Here is a 24,037-nt window from a genome sequence, read left to right on the forward strand (position 1 = left end):
TTTGGAATTTGACTACTCTTTAATTTTAATAAGAAGATTCTATCAAGAGACTGTAAATTGATAAGACTAAGAAAATGATACATTTTGCTTTATATCTGCACATATGCAAATGTCTGAATATTGTTTAGGAAATGAAATTTTTTCCGTCATAAATTGTATTGGGAGACTGATTATGATTGTAAAAATTTACCCCTACCTTGATACTCTATTCCTTGGATTCACCAGATTTCGGATTGAGTAACTGTGCTGGTATCTTGGGTTATTCAGACCCCTTCAGCACTCAGTGTGGGAGTCCAGCATATGCAGCTCCAGAGCTATTAGCACGCAAGAAATACGGTCCCAAAGTGGATATATGGTCAATGTAAGTGGTTTCACCATATTTTAAATTGGATTTAAATGATACTCATTCAATGAAAGCAAACATCTACAGCCTTATTACCTTATCTTACTGTCTAAAAATATTGTATCTTTATGTTGATTTAGATTTGAACTCTTGTTATGCATTCACTGCATTTGTGAGTTTTTTTGCATGTTATATTTGCAGTTAGTTTTCTAATGCATGATAATTCCTAAATCATGTTTTGTAGTTTACAAACTCTCCCAGCTGTTCCTAATGATCTGAATCTTCCTGTTAGACGCCCTAAACCAAATTCAATGGCCAAATTAGGGTTTTGTTTCTCTTTTAAACTAATTCCAAGGCCAGAAGAGAATGGAGCATGAATAGCCCGCATGACTCATTGAGTCTGCTCTGTCATTCAATTTGGCTGATCTAGAGCTTCAGCTTCACATTCATGCCCACCACCTTTATCTGTCAGTTCCAAGACTAAAAATCTGTCCATCCTAGCCTTAAATATAGTCAACAACGGAGTGTTCACAATTTTTGAGAATTCCAAAGATTCACAATCCCTTGAATGAACAAAAATTTTCCTCTTCTCAACCCTAAATGATTTCCTTCTTAGCCTCTGATTGTGTACCCAAGTTCTAGAGGTTTCAGCCCATGGAAACAACCTTTTTGTGCCTGCCTTGTCAAACTCCTTCAGAATTATTTATGCTTCAATGAAGTCTGTTTCATTTTTTTTTAATGTTTTCTAATCAATCAGTTGAGAGATATTATCACACATCTCTGGAACAGGTAGGATTTGAACCCAGGTCTCCAAGCTCAGACTTAAGGACACCATCACTGCACTACAACACCCCTTCTCTCTTTTTTTATGATTTTTTTTACGTTGTGATCAACTGGGCACTGTAGCCCTCAATTACAAATGGAAAGTTTAAAGTTTTTGAAAAGATTTGTAACTTGGGTTGTGGATGAAGTTATAGACTTGCTCGCCAAGCTGGTGTGTTTGGTTGCCAATGTTTTGTCACCCTGCTGGGTAACATCATCAGTGCAGCTCCAGTGAAGCATCAGTGTTCTGTCCTGCTTGTTATTTATATGCTTTGGTTTTCTGCGGTGGTTGCCATCACTTCCGGTTCCATTTTTCAGTGGTTTATCCAAAGGGTGTAATTCAAGTGTTTGTTGATGGAGCTCCCGTTGGAATACCGGATCTCCAGGAATTTGCTGGCATGTCTGTCTTTGGCTTGTGCAATTAAGGATATTGCAGTCGAATTCGTGTCCCTCAATGTCCATGTGTAATGAGACTAGTGAGAATTAATTGTGTCTCTTGGTGGCTAGTTGGTGTTCATGTATGAATATCGTCAATTTTCTTCCGGCTTGGCCTATGTAGTGTTTCACACAGTCCTTGCATGGTATTTTGTATATTACCCATGCTTGGCTGGTTTTGGGTATGGGACAGTAGCTGCCCTAGGATGGTTGTCGGTTTGTGAGCTACTCTGATACCTAGGGGTCTGAGTAGTCTTGTGGTCATCTCTGAAATGTCCATGATGTACGGTAGGGTGATTAATGAGCCTGGTTATGCTGTGTCTTCCTGTTGTGGTCTGTCTTGGAGATAATGGTGGATTGTACTTTTTGGGTATCCATTTCTTTTGAAGACTCCATAAAGGTGCTCCTGTTCTGCTTTGCCTAGTTCCGGGTTGCTGCAATGTGTTGTGGCTCATTTAAATAGTGTCCTGACGCAGCTCTGTTTGTGGGTACAAAAACAATAGAGAACTCCTGACTAGCGTATGTAGAAAGACCACACACACAGACCAGATACTCAATTACACTCACAACCACCCCAATGCCCACACTTTGATTTACCAGAGATACGGTAGGGTGGTGGATCTGGTCAGGGAAATAAAAGGAACGACAGTTCTGTCCAATTTATGATAGTATGCGTGTTAAAACTTGAATTTTGAATTTCAGTGGTGTGAATGCTTATGCGATGCTGACTGGCACTTTACCATTCACTGTGGAGCCATTCAGCCTGAGAGCTTTGCATCAGAAAATGGTGGATAAAGATCTCAATCCCCTACCTGCTCATCTCTCATCAGGTAATAACAGTTCAATGATTCTATTATGAAAGAGCCGATCTATTCAGTTATTTAATACACGATGCTAAGGGATCAGTTGTCGCGGTACAGTTAAAGCAAATTATCAACAGGAAATCCAGTTGCAAATTTCAGTTTCTTTTACTCCCGTTATTTTGGTTTTAATATACATTTCTGACCCAAGTGCGAATGCAATTTATTATTTGAAAGCCCCTTCATTTGCTGATGGATATCCTATCAAGATAAGTTTATGCATTTATCAGGTTAATTGTAATTCTTTCAAGCTGTGTTTTAATGTAGACACTTCTGGGAGTGATCCGTTTAGTTAGTGAGTCAATTTAATACCAAGCCCCTCTCATGGGGCTCTTAAACTGATGTGGTCCCGACCCAAAACGTCAGCTTTCCTGCTCCTCTGATGCTCCCTGGCTTGTTGTGTTCATCCAGGTCCATATTCTGGTGAGAAGAAGGCTGACTTCGGACTACATAAAGCAAATCGAACAATAATAATCCAGAATAATGATGACACATTTCTTTATTTAAAAATTACATGAGAAAATACAACTGCTTTCTTCCCTCTCATCTCCCTTCCTCCCTCTTGACCTCTTGCTGGGATATGGTACGCAAATACCAGTGTCTGCTTTGGTGATCATTAAACCTTGAATGTGTATGTTGATGCCCAGATTAATTGTAGTCTAGTTCTGAGGAAGGGTCACTAGGCCCGAAATGTTAACTCTGATTTTGGTCCACATGGTGGCTCAGTGGTCAGCACTGCTGCCTCACAGCACCAGGGATGTGGGTTCAATTCCACCCTCAGGCGACTGTCTGTGTGGAATTTGCATATTCTCCCTGTGTCTGCGTGGGTTTCCTCTAGTTTCTTCGCACAGTCCAAAGGTGTGCAGGTTGCTTGGAATGGCTGTGCTATATTGCCCATAGTGTTCAGGGATGTGCAAATTAGGGGTATGGCTCTGGGTGTAATGCTCTGAGGTTGGTGTGGACTTGTTGGCTGACCAACCTGTTTCCACACCATAGGGGTTCTATTATCTATTGAATGCTGCCAGACCTGCTGTGCTTTTCCAGCAATTTCTACTTTTGTTTCTGATTTCGAGCATCCACAGTTCTTTCAGTTTTTAATTGTAGTTGGATTGTAACTAAGCTCGATATTGTCTTTGCCTGGTATTCACACACACATATCTTCAGAAGGGGCTCACTAGATAATGACCATGAGCACGTTACCTAATTGATTCTCTTCTTGGGGAAGGTGTCGAGGTTAATTTTAGAATTCCCACCTATAGCGCAACCAAAGGTCACGTAGCTAAGCATACACTAGAAATGAATTAGCCACCTTCCTAGTCTGAGTGACTCATCTACTCACTAGATATGCTTGTTGAACCATTAAGGGATTTTTAGTGGGAAATAGGCTAACTCACTCATTGAATCATGATTAAGCTGCGCAGTCTTTTTAATTTGTTCACAGGATGTGGATATTGCTGGCAAGGCCAGCATTTATTGCCCATCGTAATTGCCTCTGTGGAAGTGGTCAATAGCATAACATTTGAGGTTAATTATGGGCTAACCATAGTAGCAATTATGATAGCAATTATGCAACAGGCTGATGTGAATCAATTGAACAACTTGTAAAGAATAGATAAGTTGACCCTCTTTTGTTGATTGCTTTAAGCATGTTTTCCGAAGAACATAAATACATTCGGTCAGAAGTTTAAACTCAGTTGAAATTCAGTGATTCTCAGCACAGGGAACTCTGATTCCAAGTACTTAAATGATTCAAAATAATTTAATAACATCTTCAGGCGATGTAAGAGCAGCACTTCCGAGATAGATTGAATCCAGACACAAGTAAACACAAAAAAGAAATAGAACCTAGACAAATCTTACGGCCACTGTGGCTCAACGTTTTGCAAGGATTCCACTCACTTCCACATTTTGAATGTTTTGGTTAAGGGTAATCATTAACTTTTCACTGAGGTCCACAATCTGAGCAGTAGCTTTCTCAAGCCGGTTATAAATTAACTCTGTGAACATGTTTTACTCCAGCTTGTTTTCTAACACATTTAGGGGCCTGGTTTTAGCAATGTGTCACTGCATGGGTTTTGTTCGGGTTAAAATCACATCAGTTTCTATGTCCTGGCCCTTCCTATTATTGTGGATGTAGTAATATGAATATTTCTGCAGTCCAGGCTCAGTGGACAGTGTCCCTAACTTTCAAGCCTAATGTTCTGGATTCGGATCCCATCCATGGACTGGATGACAAGGGAAATAGAAATGAAGCCAAAGAAGAACTGAGGTGTCAACTAGTGATTTGAGAAACAAGCTGAATACAGAGGTTCAGAAAAGGTCAAGAAAAAGTAGATATGAAAAACAAAGAGGGTTTGTGAAAGAAAGATGTTCAGATAACATAAAGGGAGATTCCAAACTCTCCTCAAAGCGCATCCACAGTAAAAGGTTGGTAAAAAGTGGATTACAGCCATTAGGAACCGAAAAGAGGATTTAACATAAAGACAAGAGGCATGGCTGAGGTGTTAAATGAATAATTTGCATCTGTCTTTACCTGTGAGGCAAATGCTGCCCAATCCCTAATGACAAAGGAGGAAACTCAGTCACTAGAAGAGTTTAAAATTGATAGGGAAGAGGTTTGGAATGAACTGTTAGCATTTAAAAGTTGATAAGTCACCAGGGCCGGGTGAGGTGCATCCAGCAATATAGAAGAAAGAGAAAGTGGAAATTGAAGAGAAACTGGCAATGTTCTTTCAATCTTCCTTGGGTTCAGGGTGGTACCAGAGGAGTGGAGAATTGCAGACATTATGCCAAATGCCTTGAAGAGCTATTACAATCCAGTCAGTCTAACTTTGGTGATGTGAATCATCTTGAAGTGGTTATTCAGGATCCAATTAATAGCCACATGGAAAAATGTGTCGGGATTTTTGAATTTCATAGGGAAATATCATGCCAACAACCTTCTGGGGCTCTTTGAATAAACAACAGAGAGGATTGATGAGGGCAAGGTAGGTGATGTGGTGCACATTCATTTCCAAAAGATTGTTTAATACAGTGCCACACAGGAGCCATGCTGGGCAAGTTCCAGCTTATGGGATAGAGTTTGTGGAATAAGAAGTGCAGTAGCATCATGGATTTTAAAAAAATGGCTGAGGGATTTAAAAAAACAGAGTAATAGTTACGGATATTTTTTGGTTTGGAGTAGATGTGTAGTTGAGTTCCCGTAGGGATTGTACTGTGACTCTTGCTTTCCCTGAGGTACATAAATGATTTGGATCTGGGTGTGCAGGGAACAGTTTCAAAGTTCGTGTCTGGCACATAACTTGAGAGAATTGTAAATTGTGAAGAGGACAATGTAGAACTTCAGTAGAACACTGAAAAGTTGGTGGAATGGGAAGATAGGTGGCAGATGAAGTTTAATATAGAGAAGTATGAGGTTGGCACAAGGTGTAAGGCCATAGTGTACAACAGCAGGAAAGTTTTGGTGAACTTATACAGGCCACTAGTTAGATGTCAGCAGGAGAATTTAATACTTCCTCTCCTTTTCAATATCTATTTCAAAACAGTTTTTTGTCCATTTGGTTTTCCAACTCATTCTTAATAACTGGTCTGACCTCCATGTGAATATGGTGCCCAGCTCATGATAATCAGATGCTGTTATTGAATTGGCTATGAGAAGATGCGTGCTCTTGAGATAAGATCCTCCTTTCTTACTGTTAAAATATGGAAAAGTCAGGTCTAGAATTGTCACCAGATCTTTCACTGAAGTTGTGAAGCCACCATAGGGAGATAATTTTCCAATCAGAAAAGAGTTCCCAATATTTAGTATTTCCACTAAAATTGTCAAACTGTTTGCCTTTTCATAGTTCTCTTGGTTATGGTAAGCAAAGGATGTGGTATCACCCTGTTCATTACTTCACCTAATCTTTGTTATCAGATGAGATAATTCCCTAAAGTGAGAAGATTGAATCCAACCTGTGTTGGTTTTATTAACCATGGTTTTACCATCCTATAACATTAATCGTTAAAACCTTTGTGCTCCATACCACAAAGATGCAAGAACAATTCCAAATTTAAATATTGAAAGAGCACCACAGAATTATATCCGAAACTACGAAATTCATTCCAACTAACTGGCCTTATTTTATGTTAAGTGAGGTGTGTCAGATATTGTCAGTTTCAACAACATGATACACTGTGGAACCCACTGGAGCACTGTCATAATGAGTCACGTCAAGGCTGACTGCAAATAATATGATCCCACTGTGTCTGAGGTCTGTTTTAAATTTATGTCACTTTATTTTCTCATTGTGTTAAACAAACCAGATTGGATCCAGACATGGAAAAATAGTCTTTGTCAAAGCCCCTTTTTTGAATAAAAAGAGGCCATAATCTATGACATATGTTATGGATTTTTCCATTTTATCTTTTAGAAATGTTGTTTTGTTTTAGAAATAGGACTGCAAATAGGGAAAAGCATGCAGGTTGTAAGAGAAAATTTTGAAAGCTGATATTTCTAATGATTCTCTTAAGCTGCAGCTGTAATTTTAATGAAGGTGACAATAGATTTATTGCACTTTGTTTCTTTCTCTGCAGTAATAGACACTCGTGAATTCAGCTATTTCCTAACTTGAGGGAGGAATTAATCCACTCCCTCAGGCAGCTTTGGAGAATGGAATTTCATTTAATCACGTGGGATGGTGCCAGATTCGATCCCACAACCTTCCTCCCTTTACCCTGTTTAAATCTGAATGAGAAGGCTAATGGATGGCGTTACCACCGCACTTTTAATTGAGGCATTTAACTGAACAACTAATGCCTACTTAGAGTCATCATTCAGCCAACATTGCTGTTCAACTGAGAAGGATTAAGGCTGTCATCATGTGGAAACCTAAAAACGTATCTTTTCATGTTTGCTTGTTGGCCTGAAAACCAAATCTCTGGTTATCATGACCAAGCATTGGAAGGAGGAAACGACTGGTGGCACAGGTCCTTGAGAACCATCACCATGCTGTCGGTGCCACCCCCCCCAGCCCGCTCACCATCCCTGGACCCCCATCCTGCCATGACTTATTTATGGTCTGGGTCGTTCACTGATCCTAACCAGTAGAGACAGCCATCACCATTCCTCAGCGCTGTTTGAGTTAAAGAAGAGACATAGGATCGTACAGCATAGAATCAGACCCTTCAGTCCAACCAGTCCGTGCCGAACATAATTCCAAACTAAACTAGTGAAACCTATTCCTGACCCATTTCACTCCAAGCCTTTCCCATTTATGTACTTATCCAAATGGCTTTTAAGACATTGTAATTGTACCGACATTTACCACCTCCTGAGTAACTTCATTCCATACACAAACCACCCTCTATTAGAAAATTTACCCCTCGTGTCTTTTCGGCCTCGCAGATCCTGAGAAAGGTTCAGCATTAGAGAGCTATGTTCCCCATTCCCAAGGGAGGTGATGGGGGCTCTCAATAGCATTCCAGATGGACCTCACCATCTGAATTAACTTCAGTTCAATTGATTTCACATGTTTACAAGTTGGGGCACATATACATAAGGCATTGCATAAGTATCCCCTCTGCTACATCTCACTGGAGAAGTAACATTGGCAGACACAGACCTAACTGTAAAATGACTTTCTGTTTTCATAACCCAGGTTTCTTTTTGTCTTCCTTAATCTTCAAGTAAAGGAAATGGAGTGACGGCAGAAAGTTAACAGAAATGAGACTACAAGAAGCGAAATAAGTGAAAATATTCTCCAACTCAATTGCACAACTATGTAAGGTTCTGCACCATTCACAACTGCACAGATACCAAAGCAATCCATATCCCAATGCAGCAAGACCTAGTCAGTATTCAGGTTTGGGCTGACAACGGCCAGTAACATTTGTGCCACACAAGCACAAGGTAATGACCAAATCCAACAAGAGAGAATCTAACAATCATTCCTTGTTACTCAATGGCATTACCATTACAGAATCCCCTACTATCAGCACTCGGGGTTGCCATTGACCAGAAACTGAAGTAGACTAGCCATATAAATACTGTGGCTCCTAGAGAAAGTCAGAGGCTAGGAATACTGTGGCAAATGACTCATCTCCTGGCTCCCCAAAGCCTATCCAGCATCTACAAGGCCCAAGTCTGGAATGTTTTGGCATATTCTCCCAACTGCCTGGAGGAGTGCAGTTGCAACAACACTCAAGAAGTTTGACACCATCCAGATCAAAACAGCTTACTTGATTGGCACCACATCAATGAACATCCAATCTCTCTGCCAACGATGATCAGTGGCAGCAGTGTGTACCATCTGTGAGTTACATTGCAGAAATACACTACACCAATACACCTGGGACAGCACCATCTGAACGTACAATTACTTACATCTAGAGAGACAATGGTATCAGGTACATGAGAGCACCACACCTCTGAGCCACTCAACATCCTGACTTGTAAATATACCACCATTCCCTCCATGTCATTGGATCAAAATTCTGAAACTCCCACCCTAATGGAATTGTGGGCCTACGTACAGCACATGGACTGCAATGGTTCAACAAGGCAGCTCACCACCATCTTCAAAATGGCAACTCGGGATGCACTATAAATGGTGGCCCAGTCAGCATCACCCACATCCCATGAATGAATATAAAAAAAATATAAACTTTCCCTTTTACAAAAGAGTTCTCCTAAGATTTGGTGTCCCTGCTATAGGAAGTATGTTGTGAAACTTGATAAAGTCCAGAAAAGATTGACAAGGATGTTGCCAGGGTTGAAGAGTTTGAGCTATAGGGGGAGGCTGAGTAGACTGGGGCTATTTTCCCTGGAGTGTCAGAGGCTGAGGGGTGACCTTGTGGAGGTTTGTAAAGCCATGAGGGACATGGATAGGGTGAATGGCCAAGGTCTTTTCCCCAGGGTAGGAGAGTCCAAAACTAATGGACATAGGTTTAAAATAAGAGGGGAAAGATTTAGAAGGGACCTATGAGGCAACTTTTTCATGCTGATGGTGGTGCATGTATGGCATGAGCTGCCAGGGAAAGGCTGGTACAATTAAAAGGCATCCAGATGGGTATACAAACAGGAAGGTTTCAGAAGGATATAGATGAAATTCTGGCAAATGGAACTAAATTAATGTAGAATATCGGGTTGGCATGGACAAGTTGGACCAAAGAGTCTGTTTCCATGCTGTACAGCTCTGTGACTGTATGACTCGATCTCATGCATTGGTGTAACAGCTGCTGTTTGTGGGGTGAGGTGCAGATTGAGTTGCCTAAACATCAATTACTGAACAAGTTAGACATTACCCTAACACCAAGCAGCAGGAGATCTCAGAGGATAGCATTGTCTGTGGGCTAATTTCATGGCTGTTCTTCATGTCCTTCAATTTATTCTATCTGTACTTCCTACTGCCTCAGGAAAGCAGCCAACATAATTAAATGTTAAAGTATCTTCCACCCGCTTCCATCAGGCAGAAGATGTAAAAGTTTGAAAACATATACAAATACAATGTTGCTTCTTCTCCACTGTTATTAGATTTATGAATGGATCTATCATATATTAGAGCCTTTTCTGCACCTTCCCTGTAGCTGTATCACTATATTCTGCATTCTGTTATAATACCCCGATGCACTTATGTAATGTATGATTTGTTTAGTTAGCATGCAATACAATATTTTTTACTAAATCTCAGTACATGTGACAGTAATAAGGGTTTGTACTAATATTTGAGACTGCCATTTGGAGTATCATCAGCCTGTGCCATTTTTCAGCGGATGATCTCGTACCCAAAATGTAGCCTGTAGGGAAGTGAAGAAGCAGCTATCATTGTGTGAAGTGTTGGGACACCATAATCCCAAGCGAGATTTGGTGCTGACATGTGATGCCACTCTGTACAATATCAGGATAATGTTGGCTCACAGATGGCCCAATGGAGAGGAACACGCAACAGCATACGCTTCCCAGACTTTGGCTGAACGGAAATATGCCCAGATAGTGAAGGAAGGTATGGCAGTCATTCTTTGTTGTGAGAACGTTCTACCATTGCCTTTACGGTTGTAAATTTGCAATAGTAATAAATGCCTTGACCTCCATAACCTCAGGTTGAATTCAGTGGTGGACTCTCATTCTAAGTGCGTAAAATTACAAATTGGAACAGTCAGGGAGGCCAAGTAACAACTGCAGATGTCTTAAGCTGCCCCTCACTCGCAAATACCACCGGTGCTGCCACTGGAAGAGTCCATTCTGGTTTTAAACTTTCTGGGCACCTTTTCAGTCACTGCTGACAATATCAAACTGAGGACACAAAAAGGCCTGGCCTAGCAAAACTAAAATGGCTGGTGGTGATGGGGGAAACAAAAAGGCCCTTACAAACAGAATTGAAATCTTTCTGGATGCAGTGAGACCAGGTCATCATAGAGTACGGCATTTTATCGTGGGGAGCAAGACTGATTGCCCCAGGCAAAAGTTGCTGATCTCCACCTGGCCCATCCAGGTATGTCCAAAATGAAGATGTTGGCAGGAAGTTATGCCTGGTAGCTGCATTACTGGAGCAGTACCCTGATTGCCAACAAGAACAGAAATTACTGCCAGCAGCTCCCCTGCGTTTGTGGAAATGGCTGGGTAAATGTTGGACTCAGTTACAGGTTGACTATGCAAGTCCTTTCACGGGCTCAACATTCATTCAAAGTGGTTCGACACGCACACAGTCCATCTATCAAATGCAGGGATGACAGTAGAAAAGCTGTGTGCATCTTTTGCAGTACATGGGCTCCTGGAAGTGTAGGTCACAGACAATGGGATGTCATTTACCAGCAGAGAATTTGAGTATTTCCTAAAGTCGAGTGGCATTTGGCGTATAAGAACAGCACCATCCTGTCCATCATCCAATGGTCTGGTAGAACGAGCAGTCCAAATTTTGAAAGCAGGCTTAAAGACACAGCTTCCAATGTCATTCAATACCAGACTGTCCCAGTTCCTGTCTGGTTATCAGACCACTCCTCATGCAACTACAGGATTAGCTCTAACAGAGTTGCTAATGGGTAGGGACACCTCACCGGATTAGATTTGACCTTCCTGGACTTTGTGGGGAGCAGGGGTGATGAAATGGCTTCAGGAACGCCAATGCCGGGACCACGATTACTCTACGTGAGAGAGTCATTTGACTTCAAGGGACGAAGTTTGGTGCTGAAGCCATGGAAATGGCCCTGCGTGGTAAGGAGGCAAGGTCAGGTCCTGTGACATGCAAATGAGGTGGTCCTGAACAAGCACGTTGATAACATGAAAACTGCAAATTCACAAATGGGGCAGGGGCAAAACATACACAGCCCCTCAGAACATCCAGCAAGGCTGTCAGAAGTTGCAAGTTCTCCTCCTCCATTTGGCATCGAAGAAACCTTGGAGTCTGAGATGGATACGGCAAATGTTGCAGCTCCAACACCCTTATCACCTGAAGAAGAGAATGGATTGCTTCCAAGATGCTCTGGGTGCAAGAGCCATACTGCAGACTGGTACACACTGCCCTTATCATAGAATCACTACAGTGTGGAAGCAGACCCTTCAGCCCATAAGTCCGCACCGACACTCAAAGCATTCCACCCAGACCCATCCCCCTAATCTACACACCCCTGAATACTATGGGCAATTTAGCATGGCCAATCCACCTAACCTGCACATTTTTGGATTGAACCCAGGTTCCTGGCACTGTGAGGCAGCAGTGCTAACCACTGAGCCACCGTGCCACTCCTTATCCAAGGCTGAGTCAGAGGAACTAGACCCAGTGTAGAACCACCCCAGGAGAGGCCATAAGAAAAACAACAGGTCTTTGTCCCTGGATGTAGAGGAGGGGGAAAGAATGCAGTGATTGTAATGAGGTCAGTCAATTCCCTGAATGAAGAAGTTAACCTGTTACAATCAGGGAGCCCTGGCTGACAGATATAAAACAGGAGTGTCAGAGGTTCTGCTCACTCTGAGAACTGACACTGAGCGAGCTGGATCAGTACTGTGCACGTGTAAATAAAGGGTAACTTAGTGATGGGATATCAGTCTCTGTGGCGTTATTTCAGGTTTGAATTAAAACAATCCTGTATATTTAGTGCTGCAGAAACAATGGTCACCAGCAATTAGAATTGAATGCCATATTTTAAAATAATATAGCATGGTTAAAATAGCTCCAGAGTTTTGAAAGATATGCCTGCATTCTTACCATATGGTGAAAATCAACTTATAATTAACAGCAGAAGAACTTAAGTCAAGGATACATTAATTGAAGGCTACTTGCTTATCTTCGTAATATATAGAACTCTTTCTGTACAGGTTATTTATATTGTTTTGATTTCCATTCTGTCAGAAGGCAAAATCCCTTTATTTCCTGTTGACTTGAGAATCACTATTTGTTAAAATAAGGAAAATGCTCCTGCTTCATCTTTCCATATGTTTTCACAGTAAAAGTGATGGATCAGTATATAAGAAAACATAGTTTCTACAACTTATGTAATGGAGTTTTGATCATCTGACCTGGACAGCAACGCTGTGAGAGGCTACCTGAGGACTACTTGTTTCTTACAGGAGAAAAATGTGATCATAGGCATGCATTTCCCAATGTCTGAGTTAGGACTGTATTAATGGAAGCTTGCAAAGAGAATTCACTCATCTTACAGCTGAGTTTAGTGAATGGCTGCTAAAGGTTGGTGGGGAAAACATGGGAAAGGAAAGGAAATATAACTGACTACTGTAATACTCATTTGATTGACTTGATTTATTGCTGTCATTTGTAACCAAGTACAGTGAGAAGTTTTATTTTGTGAGCAGTACAGGCAGTTCATAACAAACGAGGACGCGTGCTTAGACAGAGTGCGGCATATGCAGTTAGTTACAGCTGCACAGGAGATGCACAAAGCCTACTGAATGCAATCACGAAATCATGAAGACAAGAATTGCTAGAAAATCTTGTCAGGTCCGGCAGCACCTGTGGAGAGAAAATGTTTCAGTTTGAGTGACACTTCTTCAGAACTGAAGAGCATTATCTCTGCTTTCAGATCTGGTGGGTTTTGCCAGCAATTGCTCTTTTTGTTTCTGATTTCCAGCATCTGCAGTTCTTTGGTAATTTTCGTATGCTGAAGACAATGTTGTAAAGAGGAAATAGTAAGCATGCAGTGTTTTTAAAATCAATGTTAAAGTTCAAATCTAACAGAAGAGCTGTTCCTTTTTGGGCTGTCAATATTTTTTGCTTCTTACATGTATGTTCAGATGAAAGTTGATAATGTTATATATTTAATGCATTGAGGGGTAGAAGTGTAGCCCATTGATGTAACTTTATAATCTTAACTGAAGTTTCATTTGTATATTTTAGGCTGCAAAACTTTTAATCATTGTCAGAGGTTTAAACCATCTGCTCTTAACATTATATTATTGTGAATCAGGTGGATACCTTAAAATGTTTGAAAAACAAAATGAGGCATCAGTTGGCACAAATTTAAAGCTCCAATTTTAAAATGTGAAAATGCAGGGTTTGGTGTGTGTTTTTGTGTGGATTGTACAACATCTAATACTTCAGCACATTTATCGGCACAATGATCAATCGTTACAGTATGACCATTTTCAATATTCTTTTTCCAGCTGCCGTTAACTTTCTGCGATCCTTACTCGAACCTGACCCTGTTCAAAGGCCCAATGTCCAGCAGGTACTGTCTGATCTCTGGCTGAATGACAGCCATCCAGGGACACCCACATGCAGCAATGTTTACCCAGACAGGTAAGGTGTAATGAGCTGCTGTTAAGTAGCACTTTATGTTTCAATTGGCCATATTAGGCCTGAGTCTCACAGCAGCAGGCATTCTGCCACATGATTATGGAGAAGTGTTAGAGGCTGATAGTGAAAAATCTTCACACTTTTTTGGTGGGAGGACAAATCAGGCAGATGGGGAACAAGGGAGAGGGCAACGTCAGATCTAGATTCCTACAATGGCCTTCAGTTACTACTGCAGGTAAACTAAATGACCTTAGTGATCTGCCATTATCATCCTTGAATAAGGCTGCACCATCACTAGGGTCACTTGTTTTTCACATATGCAATATCTCCTGACTCTACTCCAGTCCCTGCTTGACTGTTGCTGAAATCCTTATGCTTAGTCTTCTTATCTCAAGGTTTGACTAGTTCAGACCTGGTCCATAAATTCAAAACTATTCCACAGTTCTGATGCCCGTGTCCTAACTTGCACAGAGTTTTATCAATCACCCTATTTGGTGCCATGCATCAGTTCCTGCATATTCTCATTCCTGTTTTCAAACGCCCCTCAATGCAAGGCCTTGCTGCTCCATGTCTCTACAATGCCATCCTGCCTCACACACTTTGAGATTTTAGCATTTCTCTAACTCAGGCATCTTGTGAATTTCATTTGTGCTACCGTTGAATTAGGGCCTTCAGCTGCCTGGACAACAGTTCTGGAATTCTGTTTCTCAGCTTTACCATCAGTGTATCTTGTTTTTCTTTTTTACAGCTTACATAAAACTTAACACAGGATTAGCTTTTCATTATTTTGCCCATTATTTGTTCATGTACATAGAACGTTACAGCACAGTACAGGCTCATCGGCCCATGATGTTGTGCCAAACTTTTACCCTAATCCTAAGATCTATCTAACCTCTACCCCTACCTTATACTATCACCATATGCCTATCTAATAGCTGCTTAAATGCCTCTAATGAGGCCAACACCACTACCTTCTCGACAAAGCATTCCATGCCCCTACCACTCTCTGAGTAAAGAACCTACCTCTGACATCTCCGCTATATCTACATCCACTCACTTTAAAACTATGCCCCTTCGTAATAGCTATCTCCACCCTAGGAAAAAGTCTGTGGCTGTCCACTCTATCTATACCTCTGATCATTTTGTACAGCTCTATCAAGTCACCTCTCATCCTTGGTCATTCTAAAGAGAAAAGCCCTAGCTCTCTCAACCTTTCTTCATAAGACCTACCCTCCATTCCAGGCAACATTCTGATAAATCTCCTCCGCACCTTTTCCAACGCTTCCACATCCTTACTGTAATGAGGCGACCAGAACTAGACACAATACTCCAGATGTGGCCGAACCAGGCTTTACTATAGCTGGAGCATAACTTGATGGCTGTTGAACTCGATCCCTCTATTAATGAAAGTTAACACACCATACACCTTCTTATCAACTCTATCTACCTGGGTGGCACCTTTCAAGGAACTGTGAACATGAACCCCAAGACCCCTTTGCTCCTCCACACTGCCAAGAATCTTTTCGTTAACACTGTGTTCTGATTTCAAGTTTGTCCTTCCAAAATGAATCACCTCACACTTTTCAGGGTTAAACTCCATCTTCCACTTCTCAGCCCAGCTCTGCACCCTACCAATGACCCTATGTAACCTAAAACAGCCCTCCGCACTATCCACAACTCGACCCACCTTCGTATCATCCACAAACTTACAAATCCACCCTTCTCTCCCTTCATCCAAATCATTTACAAAAACCACAAATAGAAGAGGACCCGGAAGAGATCCTTCTGGTACACCACTTGTAACTGAGCACCATGTTAAATATTTTCTGTCCACTTTTAGCTTTTATTAATAGAGGGATCGAGTTCCGGAACCAAGAGGTTATGGTGAAGCTGTACAAAACTCTGGTGCAGCCGCACTTGGAGTATTGTGTACAGTTCTGGTCACCACATTATAAGAAGGATGTGGAAGCTTTGGAAAGGGTGCAGAGGAGATTTACTAGGATGTTGCCTGGTATGGAGGGAAGGTCTTACGAGGAAAGGCTGAGGGACTTGAGGCTGTTTTCATTAGAGAGAAGAAGGTTGAGAGGTGACTGAATTGAAACATATAAAATAATCAGAGGGTTAGATAGGGTGGATAGGGAGAGCCTTTTTCCTAGGATGGTGACGGCGAGCACGAGGGGGCATAGCTTTAAATTGAGGGGTGAAAGATATAGGACAGATGTCAGAGGTAGTTTCTTTACTCAGAGAGTAGTAAGGGAATGGAACGCTTTGCCTGCAACGGTAGTAGATTCGCCAACTTTAGGTACATTTAAGTAGTCATTGGATAAGCATATGGACATACATGGAATAGTGTAGGTTAGATGGGCTTGAGATCGGTATGACAGGTTGGCACAACATCGAGGGCCAAAGGGCCTGTACTGTGTTGTAATGTTCTATGTCTATGCTATGTACCACCGTTTGCCTTTTAAGAGTCAGCCAATATCCAATGTACTTGGATATCTGCTTTGCTTTATAATTTCCTCGAAGTACTTTTGGAAATTTTGTTGCTACAGGTGCTATTGTTTTTAAAAAATACATGGGACACAATTGTGAAAACCCTTTCTCTTCAAAATAATTCTCTTCATAAATTATTATCACCACCTCAGAAGGCAGACAGGGCTTTATTTTCATGTCTGACTGTAAATAAGACATTTCTAACAGTATGACACTCCTGCTGTACATATAATACCTCAGATATTACCCTCAAGCTTCAGGAGTGAGGCTTAAACCCACAAGCTTCTAAATTTGAAGTGAATATGTGACAACTGAGCTATGGTTGACACCCTGTTGTGAGGACAGACTGGAAAATACCGTTCAATGCTATCTAGATCAGGTACCTGTCCATACTTTGGTGTCCATTGCCCATCCCCGTGGTCAGTAGATGATCTGTGAAAAATCGTTAAAGACCCTGCACAATAACCAGGCCATCTGGAAGGGCTGATTCTGTCGCATTTATGTTGCAAAACTGCATTCAGTGGTTACCATCTAAATCGAGTATCTGTTTATGTGCTTTACACACTTCAATTAAAAAGAAATAGAAGAATTCAAGGACACCTATATGTAATTGAATTACAAGCTCCACTCTGGTGTTCTTAAAAATTACAGCACAGAAGGTGTGTGGGTGTTAGATCAGAGAATTCAAATCAAGCCTCTCTGCTGGTGGGAGTATTCACTTTAAATTAAGATCAGAGAGGATTAACAGGAGACTGTGTGATGGGTCAATGTGCTAGACATCCATACACTGTGGCAGGATACAGAGCCACAAGGAAGTTGGATCCTGAGTCACATATGTCTCTGATAATTGATTCAGGAATGGATTTTGGAAGAAGCCTGGGAGCTGGTCATTGTAACCACATGATCCTCTCAGTCAGAGAATGATGTGTAGCGAGGAAAGTTCGAGAAGGGGAGGGGGGCATAACATTTGTAAAAATGATCAACAAATCAAGAAAAGTTAGAACTGATCATTTATAGCTAATTCAGGATTGAGCCAAGCAGATTATGAGGAAGACACAGAATGACATCAGCCTGCCACTGATAGCAGAGAGAGAGTAAACTCACTTCTTTGTGAGTCAAGAAGTTACTGACTTCTGAAAGCAACCTATTACAGACTACCTTGTATAGTTTGGGACACAGCTACGTTATTTTCTATTTTTAAAAGTGGACAGTGATAAAATATCTTTGCTAGATTCAGGAGCCTGAAACCTCACTATAGACAAAGATATCATTTCAAGAATGTTGTAGGATATTTAGCAAACAAAAGAATTGTCACACAAATATGGTTTAATCAGTTCCTCTCAAAAATTAATTAGGTTTTAGATTTCATACCACTGTGATATACAAAAATATGTGCTTCACTGGTCAAAGATCAAGTAATGGGCAATGATAGTAAGTGAACATTTAATGTGCTAATTTGATGTGGTGGTATTAGTCAATCTAAAGCAACTGGGTTAATACTACAAAATAACACAAGAATGAAGAATCTACAATAAATTCCAACCAAATAAAGAAGAGCATACTTGATGCATATTTTAAATTTGACCCATTTCCCTCTGCATTTTTGACATTAAAGCCCAGTTTGTCAATAACAAATAGAACAAGTAGTTTCTTGTGACAGATAACTGGTTTGAGTTTTTGCAGTCTCTGGGGATTTTGAAACAACATTTTTGTACCCAGGCAGCAAATTGATTAAACATGTCAAAAGGTTTTGTGATGTCACATTTGCTTTAGTATTGAGGAGAGTCCGCCCACAATCCCAGTCTCGTAATTGATTCACAGTTTAGCTCTAGTTTTGACTCCTAACCCACTGGCATTATAGGATGGGAAAGCCTAGGTTTTCACACTTGTCATTGTTTACATCATCAGTTTCAGGTTTCCATTGAAGTTTTGGGGGAAGGAAAAAGTGCAGAGATAGGTGAATCAAACCTTGCCATCGCCATGCATTGCCCAAAACCCAGCTCATGAGCACTACGGGCAGAAATCTCAATCAGTCACACATCTTCTCAGTTGGGGATAACATAGTATGGAGCTGGAGGAATACAGAAGGCCAGGCAGCAACAGAGGAGCAGGAAAGCTGTCATTTCGGATCGGGACCCTTCTTCAGAAATGGGGGAGGGGAAGGGAGCTCAGAACAAAATAGAGAGAGGAGGGCTGGGGAATGTAGGTGGGATGGTGACAGGTGATTCCAGTATCTGCAGTTCTTACTATCTCTCAATTGGGGATTCAGGTTGAGAGGAGCAACAATTGATGTTTTGGAGAAAGTCCTTTTCAAGAAGGTGTGAAGTATGCCAAAGATCTACTTAAATGGAAACTATTCCATTTATTCATGATTTATTCATTTCAATATTATTTGCGTGTTACACATTGATATTTTTGAACTGTGAGGATTCTGTACTGTGCAGATTTACTGGTTCCACAATTTTTATCACATCATTGTGGACTAGATATCCCACTCCCCAACATGGCAAAAACGATGGTAGTGGGTGAATCTAATTGGCTGAGAGTCAAAGATCAGATTCAGTGCTGTCGAGAGAAGCTTCCAGATAAAGTTCCCCTGCTTCAGATAATGGGTCAAGTGTGTCACCAGAAAACAGTGTGGACCCTCTCTGCATGTGTTTGCATATCTACATCTCATTAATACCACAACTCATTAAGAGTTAACTTCACCTTCTCGAATAACCTGTACCCAACTGACAAACTTGATGCTTCAGAAACTGATAGCAAAAATTGGCGTGGAATTGGCGAATTTCAATTTGTCACCATCATCTGAAAAACCCATTACTGCTTTGTCCTTCTAGTGAGACAACTGTAAATGATGCTCACAGTGATTTGTGCTGTCACTTCTCCAAATACAGATGACCAGCCCAAATGGAGCAAGGCAGGTTGCCTCCTTTGGGCCATTTCTGTACACAGGTCAGACTTGGCCAGCTCAGTCGGCACAGCATGGAACTCTTAACTTTGGGGTTCTGTGCTTGGAGCCCATGCTGGGCACCTTTAGTTTAGTGCAGCACAGTGGCTGAGTGATTAGCACTGCTGCCTCACAATGCTAGTAACCAGGGTTCAATTCCATCCTCGGGCGACTGTCTGTGTGGAGTTTGCACATTCTCCCTGTGTCTGTGTGGGTTTCCTCGGGTACTCTGGTTTCCTCCCACAGCCCAAAGCTGTACAGATTAGGTGGATTGACCATGGGAAATGCAGGGTTACAGGGATAGGGCTGGGGTGTGGGTCTGCGTAGGATGCTCTTCAGAGGATTAGTGTGGACTTGATGGCCCAAATGGCCTGCTTCACACTGTAGGGATCCTATGATTCTATGAACTAGCCCACAGCAAACAGAGGGCAGATTATGGCTGACCAGGAAGCTTCAGTACACATTCCAAATAGCTGCAGATAGTTGAGTTGCACAGAAGAAGGGAAATGAGAAATGGGGAGTGGCAGTGCCTGAATCACAGGGAACCATGAAAGGGAGGGTGGAGATTTCAGGCGATGGTTTGCTCCAGTCAGTCTGAACTGGGGGGAGGCGGGAATGTGTGTATATCCAGTCAGTATGAGAGGATGAGGTCACTGGGAAACATTATGAGGAGTCAGATTCTCCGAGGCAGGATGGGGAAACATTATGAGGAGTCAGATTCTCCGAGGCAGGATGGGGAAGGCTGGCGGTGCAAATACCTAAGAGAAACACTGCTTGTGTCTCTGCAAATCTCTTGAAAGCAACAGCAGGATAGCACAGACTGACCTTGTCTCTCTGGCCATCTTACCCCTCAGAATAAACTGCAGCATCACCTGATCGAGTAGCAGCAGTAAGAGCGAGAGCTCCAGCAACAGCAGGAGCTGGCACTGGCTGCGGAACAGCTTCAGAGGCTCAGTCTGTCTGAGACAGTCCACATAGGCAGTAAGCATTGGGCCAGGTCTGAATCTACAGAGAACGAGAGAGCTGTTTCTCTAACGGACTGTCATTGATGATGAGACCTCAGGACATACTAAGACATTGGACCCTACATTCACCATTTGCTGGATGAGCACCTACAACTTCGGGGATGAAGAAGGAATCCTTTCTCGGTTGCCTTAAAGGTGATGGTGGCTGTCAGTTTCTATGTCAGCTCATCATATCACAGAGCCAGTGGGGCCTCTGTAAATTCTCCGAGGGACCCTCTCCCAGCCGTATCCATATGGTCTCTGGGGCTGTGTTAGCCAAGGCTGACCAATTTATTCACTTCCTGCTGTGGGTTGCGCACTTAGAGCAGTCAGCTTTGCTGCCAGGGCAGAATTTCCACAGGGCCAGTGAGGCAATTGTTATGTACCCAAACATACATCAGGGCGTCCCAAAGGCAGGGGCAACATGGTAGCTCAGTGGTTAGCACTGCTATCCCACAGCACCAGGGACATGGGCTTGATTTGAGCCTTGGGCGACTGTGTGGAGTTTGCACATTCTCCCTGTGTGTGCATTGGTTTCCTCTGGGTGCTTCATTTTCCTCCCACAGTCCAAAAATGTGGAGGTTACATGGATTGGCCATGCTAAATTGCCCATAGTATCCAAGGATGTGCCGGTTAGGTGGATTGACCATGATTAATGCAGGGTTATGGGGACATCATGGGGATGTTGGGACTGGGTAGGATGCTGTTTCGGGGGTCGGTGCAGACTTGATGGGTCGAATGGCTTTTGTGTGGAATATAGGGATTCTATGATTCCATTGGCAGTCTTCATGAATAAGAAAGGCTTCCGCTTTGTGGATGTGCAGATCATCTGTGACCACAGCAGCTGGGTCATGGAGGTCTGTGCATGTAATGCAGAGGGCAGCTCACTTCAGTGCTCACATCCTGGAACACTGACAGACACCTGCACCTTTCAGAATCCCCTTGCTCCTCTTAGTGACCTCCCACTAATGGTTAGAGGGCAACCCCTAACACATGACATAAGCAAAGAACTGCAGATGCTGGAATCTGAAATAAAAACAGAAAATGCTAGAAATACTCAACATTAGGGAGAAAAGCAGAATTAACATGTTGTGTTCCTTTGCGAGAATTGAAAATAGCTGGGAAAGGGCGGTATTTATGCCGATTTGGGGGTGTGGGAGTGCAGGTTCGTAGTTCCTTGAAAGTGGAGCCGCAGGTAGATAGGATAGTGAAGGCGGCGTTTGGTAAGCTTGCCTTTATTGGCCAATGCATTGATATAGGCGTTGAGAGGTCATATTGCAGCTGTGCAGGACATTGGTTAAGCCACTTTTGGAGTAGTGTGTGCAATTCTGGTCTCACTGCTATTGGAAGGATGTTGTGAAACTTGAAATGGCTCAGAAAAGATTTACATGGTTGTTGCGGGGATAGGAAGGTTTGTGCAAAGGGACAGGCTGAATAGGTTGGGGTAATTTTCCCTGGAGCATCAGAGGCTGAGGGGTGACCTTATAGAGGTTTATAAAATCATGAGGGGCATGGACAGCATAAATAGACAAGATCTTTTCACTGGGATGGGTGAGTTCAAAACTAGAAGATGTAGGTTCAAGGTGAGAGGCGAAAGATTTAAAATGGATCTAAGGGGCAACATTTTTTCACACAGAGGGTGATGCATGTATGGAATGAGTTGCCAAAGGAAGTGATGGAGGCTGGTATAATTACAACATTTAAAAGGCATCTGGATGGGTCTATGAATAGGAAGCGTTTAGAAAGATATGGGCCAAATAGTGGCAAATGGACTAGATTTGTTTAGGATATCTGGTCAGCAAGGACGAGTTGGACTGAAGGGTCTGTTTCTGTTTGTACATCTCTATGACTCAATGACTCTACACTCCAAGTTCTAAATGGATGCTATGTATAAAATGTATGCTGTCCTTCATAGCAAGTAGGTTCAAGTCCAGGAGCACACATGTCCTGCTGCAACTGAACAGAGCCTTGGTGAGACCATATCTGGAGTAGTGTGCATAGTTTTGAACTCCTTATATGAAGAATGATGATCTGGCTATGAAAGGAATCCAATACAGATTTACCAGACTGATTCCTGGGATGACAGCACTAATGTATGAAGTAAGACTGAATCGGTTGGGATGATATTCATTGGAGTTCAAAGGAATGAGGCAAGATCTCACTGAAACCTATAAAATTCTAACAGGACTAAACTGGGTAAACACAGGAAGGATGTTCCTGATGACCTGGGAATTCAGAACGAAGGCTAACAATTTGAGGATGTTGGCCATATAGGACTGAGATGTGAAGAAATTTCTTCACCCAGAGAGTAGTGAGCCTGTGCAATTCACTGCCACAGAAAAGCCAAAACATTGAGTGTTTTCAAGAAGGAGTTAGAGATAGCTCTTAGGGCTTACGGGATCAAGGGGCAGCGGGAGAAAGTGGGAACAGGTTGGATGAACAGCCATGATCATAGTGAATGACGGCGCAGAACTGATATATATAGCAGGTGAATCAAGTGTCCCAATACTGAGCCCCTGGGGATCTCCACCACAAAACACCTTCCACCCTGAAAAATATCCATTTGACAATTATTCTGTCTTTCCAACCCCTCGGACAATTTGTATGCATGTTGTTACTTTTTTTTTATTCTATGACCTGTAGGTTTAACCACAGGTTTGTTGTGTGGCATTGCATCAAACACCTCTTCGAACTGCATATACATCACATCGGCAGCATTATCTTCATTAACCCTCTCTGTTAGGTCTTCAAAAAACTGAAGCAGCTTAGTTAACATGATTTTCCCATAAGAAATTTATGTTAGCTGTATTTAATTAATCTAGCTTTGTCCAGGTCACTATTAATCACCTAGAATATCATTTCTAGATGTTTCCCCACCACCAAACTTAAACTGATTGGCCTATAATTGCCAGGCTTATCCTTAGATCCTTTTCAGAACGAGGGTGTAATGTTTATTATTGTCCAATCCTATAGCACCACCTCGAAGCCTAAGGAAGACTGAAAAGTTATGTCCAGTGCCTCTGCAATTTCCATTTTCACTTCCTTCAGTATCTTTGGACATATCTCATTCAGTCACCACGCAAACAGTTTATCTGATTTCTCCTCCTTGTTAACTTTGAACTCCTGCAGGGACAGGATTTCTTCCTGTGTTGCCATCGTATAGGTACCATCTGCTTCCTTGGTAAAGACAGGTGCAACGTATTGATTTAATGCCTCAGTTATGCTTTCTGCTTCCATGCATAAATACCCTCTTCGGTCCCAAAAAGCTTAGTTTGTTTTCTTTTCACCAGCATTTTACTATTAATGTGCCCCCAGGATGTGAAGATCAGGAAAGCCTCTGCCAGTCTGACCCCTCTCCTTTTGTGTGTCAGTTTGATCTGAGGGAATGAGGGAAAGAGATAAGT

At 42.0% G+C, this 24,037-nt stretch overlaps 1 protein-coding gene across 1 annotated transcript in view; it reads left to right on the top strand.

Moving 5' to 3' along the window:
- The window catches only part of hunk (hormonally up-regulated Neu-associated kinase), a 72,800-nt gene that overhangs the window by 19,426 nt on the left and 29,337 nt on the right, over positions 1–24,037 (top strand). The window contains exons 4-6 of the mRNA XM_059650026.1: positions 226–361; positions 2,303–2,430; positions 14,054–14,189. Of these exons, the coding sequence (XP_059506009.1) occupies positions 226–361; positions 2,303–2,430; positions 14,054–14,189 (400 nt within the window). The remainder of the gene's footprint in view (positions 1–225; positions 362–2,302; positions 2,431–14,053; positions 14,190–24,037) is intronic.

The sequence above is a fragment of the Stegostoma tigrinum genome, chromosome 12, assembly GCF_030684315.1.
Source record: "Stegostoma tigrinum isolate sSteTig4 chromosome 12, sSteTig4.hap1, whole genome shotgun sequence".
Taxonomy (NCBI): domain Eukaryota; kingdom Metazoa; phylum Chordata; class Chondrichthyes; order Orectolobiformes; family Stegostomatidae; genus Stegostoma; species Stegostoma tigrinum.